This window comes from Primulina tabacum, chromosome 5, assembly GCF_025594145.1.
Source record: "Primulina tabacum isolate GXHZ01 chromosome 5, ASM2559414v2, whole genome shotgun sequence".
NCBI classification, from domain to species: Eukaryota; Viridiplantae; Streptophyta; class Magnoliopsida; order Lamiales; family Gesneriaceae; genus Primulina; species Primulina tabacum.
Genome location: NC_134554.1, coordinates 35071481 through 35082012, shown reverse-complemented (window position 1 = coordinate 35082012; position 10532 = coordinate 35071481). Strand labels below are relative to the sequence as shown.

Below are 10532 nucleotides of genomic sequence, written 5' to 3'. Positions count from 1 at the left end.
GCTTTTTAAATGATTTATTTATGCTTAAATGATAATGATTTATTTATGTTCAAAAGATTATTTTTAAATAAAAGTATGATTTTTATGCATGTGATTGTATATGTATTATTTGCTACTCATGTTTAGAACGTGCTGAGTCATTAGACTCACTAAGTTTGTATGATCCAGGATTTGATGATTTTATGGAAGACGCTGACGATTGAGTGGATCGAGTGCAGCAGTACACTCCCGATGGACCTTTATGTTTCCACGCTAGATTGTTAAATATAAGATTTAAAAGATTTATGTTAATGATTTTATTAGAGATATTTTTATGCTTTAATTTTATGTTAATTGATCTTTTTGAAGGTCGACATAGGATTTTTGGTTAATCGATGATTTAGGAATATTTTGATACACTTGAGATTTAAGTGTTAAATTATTATGATTTATGAAAATGTTAAGTTATTTTAATTAATACTTTCGAGTTTATGAATTTTAAAAAAAATCGATGTCGTTTCAGCTGTTCGTTTCACATTATGTTATTCATTAAATATATGTGAAATTCATGAGTCAAGAAAAAGCACAGCAATGCAATTTTTCTTCGCAAAAATGCCAAGTCCCTGAAAATAGATGCTAATAAAAGAATACATCCCCGACAACCTAGATACTCTACTCAAAAAAGCCACTTTTAAAAAAGGAAAATTGACACAATTATGTCATTTAACTGCATTGCAAAAAAAAAAATGCAAAATATTAAGGGGTATAAACAAATGTACTCATTTATGTTGTAGAGAAAATGATATTATAACAATTATTAGAAGCAAACCACAAGGTTAGAAAAGGAAGATCTTTATATCTCTTCCTTATGCCAGAAGTGAAATAAGTTCTTGAAAAACAAAAACAATATGGTCTAGACAAAAGCCATGTCTTACAAATCTGAACAAAGAAGTAGACCATCAAGAAGTATGATGTATTCTCAGGCATCAAACTCATCTTGAGTCATGGGACGAATACCAACACTAAAACTTTCAAATATTTCACACGAGAGCTTATGAAATTTTTAAAGATTGTAATTGCTAGACATGTGGGGCAAAAGGTCTCATTTCGACAAATTGTCCAGAAAATGATAGAAAGATAATAAGGCACTTTGAACCAATTCTTGATATTGAAAAAAACAGTTTATTACAAAGACCTAGTTAAAGTATATCAGTTTGAAGATATCCGTCAAAAAGAGAGTATATATGATGAAAAAGAAGTCTCGAGTCAAGAAGAGTTCGATAAACGTAATCAGAATCTGACTAAAGACGAAATGTTTCGACATGAAACACGTGAATATTTGTTTGATTTCTTTATCCAGACAATCATATCTCATAAAACAGTCCAAAATATCATGAGAGAAAACCCTAGCTTATTGAGATATCAAATATTATCCGCAGGTCATGTGAAAAAATTCTTAGAAAATCTTGGCCTAAGAAACAAAAAAAAGCATCCTTTAATCTATACAGTTTCTAGAAGGGAAATGACAATCCAATTGAACTTACATGAATCCAGATAGAGATTCAATTAATTTCTTTTGAAAAAATAAAAAAAATTACAGAAATTTCACGCTAGAAGTAGCACGAACCATGTCATGGATTCACATCGGAGCAGCATAGATAATGATAAAAGTTACTTTTAAAAAATGAATAGATTCAACAATTGATATTACTATATGAGGTAAATGAATCGTTAATCTTCAAGGTTCAATAATGAGAATTATCATAGGGAATATCTGTGTAGGATAAATTTTCAGAGTAATTTATCCAATAATAGCATCAACCTGACATACCTATATTTTAGTCGAGCCTTGATGTTGCATCAAAATTTCAAAGAAAAAAGACCGATGAAAGAAGCAGGTAATAGATCATATTCTATTACCTATCACGTTTCATATATTATGTTTAATACACATCATTCAAAATTGTTTATTAAAAATGAGTTTATTGAAATATCATAAATATTTGAGAAAGTTACTCAGGCAATTTCTCTAAAAAATAGAGTTTTCTCTAATAAAAATAAATAGATATTGAGATCTAAGACAACCCAATTCTACAAAAATCAAAGTCTTAGATTGAAACCTAAAAAACTATCTTTCCAAGTATATAGAATCGTGAGTCACATATGGGTGAAACACCTGCCCAATAAACCCAATCGGCGCCAAAAAATCTTTGCAATAATAGGAAAGTTTAGATATCCAAAAAGATTGAGAGAAGTCGAAGTAGTATTTGATATAATAGGAAAAAAATCAATTTTTTTGTAATACATAAACTATTTGGAGCAACCTATGATAGGAACCTACCAATGAATGATAAAAATTGGAGAATTGGAGGTTTATATCAAAGAAATTTCAGGAAAAAAACCTGATCAATTGATTATTGGACTAGAATTTCTCGAGGAACACAAACCTTGAAAACGACTCGAAAACGGAATGAAATTCATGGCAGAGGATCGAGTGTGGAAAATCCACTGACCACAAGTCTATTGTCGATATATGTCATAGTGGAGATGTTATATAAACAATATAAAGTATAATATTTTGCTTCTTATATTGATTCAGGAGCTGGAATTTGTATTTCAAAGCGAGAAGTTTTTCCAAAAGAATGGGATGAATAATTTTTCAAAAAGCTTGCGAGATTTCTTAAAATGAATCTTAATCTTATGCTAAAAGATTAAAAAAATAAGAAATACTAATCGAATGTGTAGGAAAAACGCCTTGGTACAAGGTGAAAATACCACCGATTTACTTTTATGATTAAGAAGTAGATTTTTGTTTTAAAAACAATTTTTTTTTATAAATTTTTAAAATCATATACACAAGAAAATGAGACTAGAAAATTAGTGTGCAGAATACCATGCGATCAAGTCATAGTGACTAAGAGAAACATTTTACATAAAAATGTCGATATAGTTTCACAGCAAGCGTAGTCATGAAGAAAAATTTTTACACCTAAAATTGAAATATTTTATAAGGTTTTGAGAAACAATGATCCAAATAAAAAAAACATCACAAAACCTTTAATTGAGGAAATTTAATTCCCCTAGATAACTTTAAACCAAAAAATGTAGAGTTCAAATAAAAAAAATTCTTAGAATATGTAAGAGAACAATCAAAGAAAACTACATTGAAAATCATTTGGCATGATGAAAAAGGAATAAATTCCAAACCAATCTTAAAATTAAGAAAGACAAAGAATATTAGTTCGTTAGATGCAAACATATCACAATGAACATAATTGATCGAATGAATATATAGATTATTATCTAGGAACATTTGGATCTTGGCTTAATCAAAATAAGAATATCATCATACAGCAGTCTAGGTTTTTTGGTAGTAAATTATTGTGAGATCAAAAGAAATAAACTCATGTTAGTAAAAAAATTATCAAGAAATTAATAAAATTCCGGAGTTTGATGTGTATTTTATAACTAATATAGATAATTCAATTAGTTATATACACAACATTAAAATGTTCTCTAAATTTGCATGTAAGTCTGTATTTTACCAGATTCAGATAAAATAAGAAAACAATCAATTCACAACTTTATCAATACCACAAGGTCTTATATTAGGGAAGTATTACCAATGAGATTGATTAACGCACCTCAGATATTTCAAAGAAAGATGAATAATATATTTAAATATTATCTTGAGTTTGTGTGTTGTCTATATTGATGATATTTTAATTGCATCTAAAAATATGGATGAATATGTTAAACATTTATAGATTTTCTCTAAAATGTAAACAAGAATGATTTGTCATATCTGAAAAGAAGACAATCATATCTACAAAGAAAATTGAATACCTTAGAATATAAATAGACGAGTTCAGAATAATTCTTCAAGAACACATTGTGTAAAAGGTACAAAATTTTTCAATAAGCTATACAATGACACATCAACGAAAAAATAATTTTATGCTGCAAGAAGAGCTTTTGCAAAATGACTATTATTTCTATTTGCTAATAAATTTACTTTTAAATTTGGTAATACATAAGTTAAAGTTTTATCTAAAAATATAATTGAATCTAAACTCGAGAAGACTAGATTATTAAGATGGAAAGATTTATGTCAAAATTATATTTTTTGATATTGTTATAATTATATCTCATGAAAATATTCTTGTAGATTTTCAAATAAGAAATGGACAACACTAATGTCGATGTCATCATGAAGAGGCATTTGAATGAACGCCTTGAAATATTTCAAAATAGTTAAATAAGCTTGCCCTAAATGCAGAAATTACGGGTAAGCTACAACAAGTTGATAAAATACTGTCTCTAATCTCATTACTGGTTATTTGCATGTTTATACTCAGTTATGATCTGTATTACAAAAGCTTATATTCCAAGTTATTGAGAAATCAACGACTTCTCAAAAAGAGATTTTTTCGAGTATAAAGCTTTATACATGGAGTAGGTGTTCAAGTACCATCTAACACAAGTACTAAGTCGATATCGTCTTTAGATGAGTATGCCCAAACAAAAATTGATGGTCCAGATCCTTATATCAGGCCATCAAGTCAATCATTCACTTCAGAGATTGAAAAAGAAGTTATCAATCTTAGACCTCGAACAAACAATCTTAGATATCAACAATAAACCTCAAAACAAATAAAATAAAATTTTCATATAAACAAAGGAGGAATTTGTCGTTGTATTCTATTACTTATATGTCAAATCCGATTCAAATAAACGACTAACAATTTTTTTTTTTCTCACAACTAAATTAAATACTTTAAAACAAAATGTGTTGTACATATGGAATATATAATGTTCATGGTATACGTTACATACTCAACACATGAGCTTGTCCGCTAGTCTATATTTATTATTCGTAAAGGTTCAAAATATTGATCTATCAGCTTGGCAAGACGGCGGGTGACTTCAAGCAATTCATCAGGCTCTCATTTAGCTCGGATAGCTTGAGAAAGATCTACCAGCCTAATTGTTTTGCAAGCTTGTCTAGCAGTCTAAACATTCAACAAGTTTTAATTAGCATTTTTATCGTCTACTATGTTGTCCAAACATTGTCCAAATCACATAAGATTATGATATACGACGAAATCACTTATCATTTTTTTATATGAGTTAATGTAGGAGAGCTGTTTTACAAAATTAATCGATTACATGATCTTTCATGAATTTTTTTTTTTTTTTTTTGTAATTGTTGATCATAATTTGTTTGTTAGTTGATATTTCTATTTGTATTTATTTGTATCTTTTTAAGGTGAATATTTAGTTTTTTGATTGAAACAAAATAATAGTGGTTAAATACTTCAATTTGATTTAAATAAACGCAGATTTCAATTTCGATGGAGGATCGAAAGGGAATCAGTGGAGTATATTCTCCACTCTCAAGTATCCTACGTCATATTGTCAATCCGATGCCATGGGGATTTTCAATTCGCCACCTGAGGATTTGATAAAAGGGTTATTGAAAAGCACCTCAAATTGTTTCCACTGTTCAGTTTCCTGGGTTTCTTGAAATTATGGTTCTTCAAGTGGTAGCAGTGTTCGGTTTCCTTTTACTAAATTTATTCCGAGTATTTGGTGAGATTCCGACAACTTTACAAGGACCCTTTAAGCCCGTAACTGTTCCGTTGGATGAGAGTTTTAGGGGTCATGCAATTGATTTACCTGAAACTGATCCCAGAGTGAAGAGGGATGTCAAAGGGTTTGAGCCCGAGCAAATTTCAGTCTCCCTTTCTTCCAGTCATGATTCTATCTGGATTTCATGGATTACAGGTTTTTTGTCAAGAATCTATTGGGATTTGCTTCGATTCAATCATACTGTGGCCGATTCTAAAAATTTTATGCCCTCTAATTTGTTATGAGATTCTATGTTATTCTCGGAACGTAGTTTGCTGATCTAGAAGGGGCATTTCTTGGTGCAGGGGAGTTCCAAATGGGTGGAAATATAAAACCATTGGATCCGAAAACCATTGCAAGTGTTGTTCATTATGGCAAGTTGAGATTTCCTATGATTCACAAAGCTACTGGAGAGTCTCTTGTGTACAGCCAGCTCTATCCTTTCGAGGGCCTCGAAAATTACACTTCGGGAATTATTCATCATGTACGTCTAACAGGTATTCGAAGAGATTTTTGCGTGTCCGAGATCTTTTTGTTTAGGCAAATCCATTATGTTTTTTCTGAATCTTCGCAATGCCAAATTATTATAGATAGAAGCATGTGGTTCTACTCAAATAGATGGTGTATGTAACATCTTCTGCAGGTCTGGAACCGAACACTCTATATTATTATCGGTGTGGAGATCCTTCAAAACAGTTAATGAGTGCTATACACTCGTTTAAGACAATGCCGGTTTCTGGTCCTAGGAGTTATCCGAGTAGGATAGCTTTGGTTGGAGACTTAGGTCTCACATACAACACCACTTCCACTATCGACCATTTGAGGAGCAATAATCCTGATCTAATTCTGTTAGTTGGAGATGTATGTTATGCTAATTTGTATCTTACCAATGGGACTGGTTCTGATTGCTATTCTTGCTCGTTTTCCGATACTCCAATACACGAGACTTATCAACCTCGGTGGGATTACTGGGGGAGGTGATGACTCGTATTCTGCATCTCTCTTTAAGTTAATCTTTATTAGTTGTGATTTTGTTACTAGGAAGCAATTAGTGATGGCCCACTTGAATTCAAAGACGTACTTCGGCTGAAATTTGAGTACAATTAGATTCTTCACTTGCTTCAGGTAAAACGTATCTCTAGGGATGCCGTTTGGGGTGCGTATTGTTTGCAGGGCCCTAACACTGTAGGTTTGGTCTGTGACTCTTATGTGAGTTTATTGAAGTTTGTCTAAAATTACTGCTTTCTCTGTTCTTTCTTTACCTCCACCTGATGATTGTAACTTGAGTTATGAAAATGAAAAATTTTCTTGTGTTCATGAGATTCCTCTAGCTTTTCTTTCCCAAAATCTTTATGATTTGTGGCATGCTACCATTTTTGTGGCACCTGTCCTCCTTTGAACATGTTCACGAGTGTGGAAGCAATCAATGAGTTATGGCTCCATGATTTTTCAGATTTATGAAGCCTTTGGTGTCTAAAGTTCCAATCATGATGGTACAAGGCAACCATGAAATTGAAGAACAAGCTAAAAATCAGACGTTTGCATCCTATATCTCTAGATTTGCATTCCCATCAAAAGAAAGTAGATTTTCTTCCCCATTCTACTATTCATTTGATGCAGGGGGCATACATTTTATAGTCCTTGGGGCATATGTTGCTTATAATAAATCAGGTATATGAACAAACCTTAGATGGTCACCTTGAAACTGAAACATTTGTTCAAGTTTGGTAAATATACCTGGCTGGACTTTTTCTGTAACGTCTTGACTGCAGATGATCAATATAAATGGTTGCACAAAGATCTAGAGAGTGTTAATCGAGATGTTACTCCATGGTTGATAGCTACTTGGCATCCACCCTGGTATGCCACATACACGGCTCACTACCGAGAAGCTGAATGTATGAAGGTAGCGATGGAAGGTTTGTTGTATGAGTATGGAGTGGACATAGTCTTTAATGGACATGTAAGTGTTTATTTATTTTAACTTCTCATTGTTTTCAAACACTTGTTTCTTTCTAGGATATGCTAAGTTGGTATGTAGATGCTATGACCTGTTAATATCTCATGAAAAACCATGGACTTTTCCATGAACTTCTTTATCAATTCACTACATTCATGAACATGAAAACAAATCAAGTTCCTTCAAGGACCTTGTTATTTCCATTGCCAAAACTTTAGCACATGCTATTGTCGATATATATTGCCAACTTGCCATAATTTTTTCTCTTTCCATTCCATTATAATTTTGGAATGGTAAAATATGTGAAAATATTCAGGTTCATGCCTATGAGAGGTCAAATAGAGTATATAACTATACTCTGGATCCTTGCGGTCCAATCTATATAGTGATCGGCGATGGTGGAAATCGAGAGAAAATGTCAATCAAGCATGCTGACGAGCCAGGAAACTGTCCAGAACCGTCCACCACGCCTGACCAATTTATGGGTGGATTTTGTGCGCACAATTTTACATCAGGACCAGCAGCTGGTAATTTCTGTTGGGATCGACAACCTGAATATAGCGCATACAGGGAAACTAGCTTTGGCCATGGCATTCTTGAGGTATTTGTTCCCTCACCTCATTTCTTATGCTCATGAGCATCTGCCAAAAAAAATTATGAGAAAAAATTTGAGTACTATCCATTAGATAGTTCGGGTGAGATATAGAGTAACATATACCGTTTCAAGTTCAGCAATGTGTTTGTTGTATAGTATTGTGTAAGAGGTAAACCCTAGCATTGACACAGGCCTTAACCTTGACTACAATAATAATAGTTTTTATATATGTTTCATTTAAAAATGTAACTTCCTACGAACCTTCTTACTGGGATGTTGAACGTTGAAAGTTCTTGAGGTTTGTTGATCAAAATATCAGTATATCCCTATCAATGCATAGTTATACTCTATTAAGATCTAGTTGTTTTGAATCCCTGCGACTGGCTGGATGTCATATTCAGTGATATATACACCATATAGATTCCTTGAAGTAAAAACATCTATGTCTGAAATCATAAAAAACCCTTCACTTATTTGCACGTTATGCATCCTTTAGTTCCATTGAAAATTTTGGATACCTTGTATATTTGTAGTGATTATTATAATTTATGTTAAGAGATAAAAATAAGTTTCAGTCTGAGGATATACGTCTCTTAGATGTAGATCTTAAGAGCGGGCCAACCACGTAATGTATGTTATCTTAGTACCATGATAAAATCCAGCAACTTGAATGCTACACTTCGTGGTATGATTTAGTTTGAAAAAGGAAAGGAAAGGAAAGGAAAGCCGCATGTCTTATATGTTTTGATTGCAGGTGAAGAATGAGACACACGCCCTGTGGACATGGTACCGGAATCAAGACATGTACAACAAATTTGGAGACCAAATTTACATCGTCAGACAACCAGATAAATGTTTAGTCGACCAGAAGGTGATTAAACATTGTAAGAAAAATTATGACATGTAGCTTTCTAACTAAAAATTATCTACACATAATTAATATTGCACTGGAATGTAACTTACAATTTTACACACGGGTATAGTTTGATAGTACAAATAATTATAGGTTGCGGTTGAATGAGAGGATTTGATTTGGCGAGAGATTGGATTTGGAAGATGAATTTCAAGTTACATATATTTTGGACGTATTTGAAATCAACCACAATTACAACTGAAATTGCATACCTTAAGATAAACTGGATTTGGAATCCGTTTAAAGTGTACTCATGTCAAGTTATACAATTTCAGTAAGAATTGTGATGAATTTCAAATGTGTGCAAGATTGGTCTCATTTGCAATTTACCGTTCAAATTCGTCCCCCAAGTCAAATTCCTCACAAATCAAATGGTTGCGGATAGAAATATATTCATGTCCTTGTAAGATAGAGTATAGTGTAAACTTTTATGTATGGCTAACATCCTATATATGTTTTACGTTGTCTTCAAAGAATCATTTTCTGCCCGGATTGAAGAACTTAATATGGACTATGTTTTAAGTAACGGGGAGGATTTGATGTTTGTCATAAGGACTAAAAAACTATCTAAAAGATTCAAATTTGTCGATAACTCGGAGTCGGTCAAGCAAATATGTCCTCGCTTAACATTGTAGAAAGTTTTATACAGTCAAAGGCATTTCTTGATTGATTTTCGATTGAATTCTTGGAATATTTATGATCCTTTTGATTCATACAAAAGTGAATAAATTTGTGCCTTCAAGTTTTTCATTGGTGGCTTGTTTTCGTAGAGAACCGTGAGATTCAATATGCGAGATGTGAATAGATTGCTAATAAATAAAGATTTGATTGTCCTAAAATTGACCGAACCCATGTGTTTGAAGTGACCGGCCTGAGCCAATTCGCGACGGAGGAGAGGCTGAGGCCAAACTTATGAGTGGAAGTCGAGTCGACTCAGCTTGTCGAGATTCCAAGTGAGGCTTATTGCAAGAAGTATGCTTGATGTGCTACGTCGTGTGGGCGGCTCGAGTAGGACCATGCCCAAGATATCATGTTGGAGAGCGCTCATCATGTAGGAGTGGGCTTTAGGTTTTTGATATCATAATATAATAGCAGTTATAATAATAATATTATGATAGTTATTATTAATTATTATTTTTATAGAAAAGATTTTATAGCCATGATTGATAGTTGTGATGATTTAAATGTGATATAAGAAGGTATGATTCATACTAAATATTTTTATAAAACTACTCAATCTTACACATGTTGGAGGAAACTTTTGGAAGTAAAATTATAAGTTACCAAAAGTTTATATTTGTAAAGATAAAAGTTATATTTCACTTAACTTTTTATTAGCTAAAGATATTTCAGATCAATTTATACTCGGTCTTTCTTTCATTTATAAAATTTATCATTTGACATTTGTTAATGAAAAAGGTATTATTGGAACATTTGAAGGAAAGCCAATTTTT

General features: G+C 32.1%; 1 protein-coding gene across 2 annotated transcripts; it reads left to right on the top strand.

The window, feature by feature from the left end:
* The first annotated feature begins 5267 nt into the window (after positions 1-5267).
* Positions 5268-9536, top strand: LOC142547462 (purple acid phosphatase 15). Of its 2 annotated transcripts, none has more exons than XM_075655777.1 (7): positions 5268-5766; positions 5916-6107; positions 6254-6587; positions 7064-7281; positions 7383-7573; positions 7887-8171; positions 8920-9536. In XM_075655777.1, exons 1-7 carry the CDS (start codon positions 5511-5513, stop codon positions 9070-9072), a joined length of 1629 nt encoding a protein of 542 aa, XP_075511892.1. In that variant the 5' UTR covers positions 5268-5510; the 3' UTR covers positions 9073-9536. The 2 variants fall into 2 exon arrangements, with proteins under 2 accessions (XP_075511892.1, XP_075511893.1); XM_075655778.1 differs by having other exon boundaries at positions 5529-5766; positions 5916-6094.
* Positions 9537-10532: the final 996 nt, after the last annotated feature.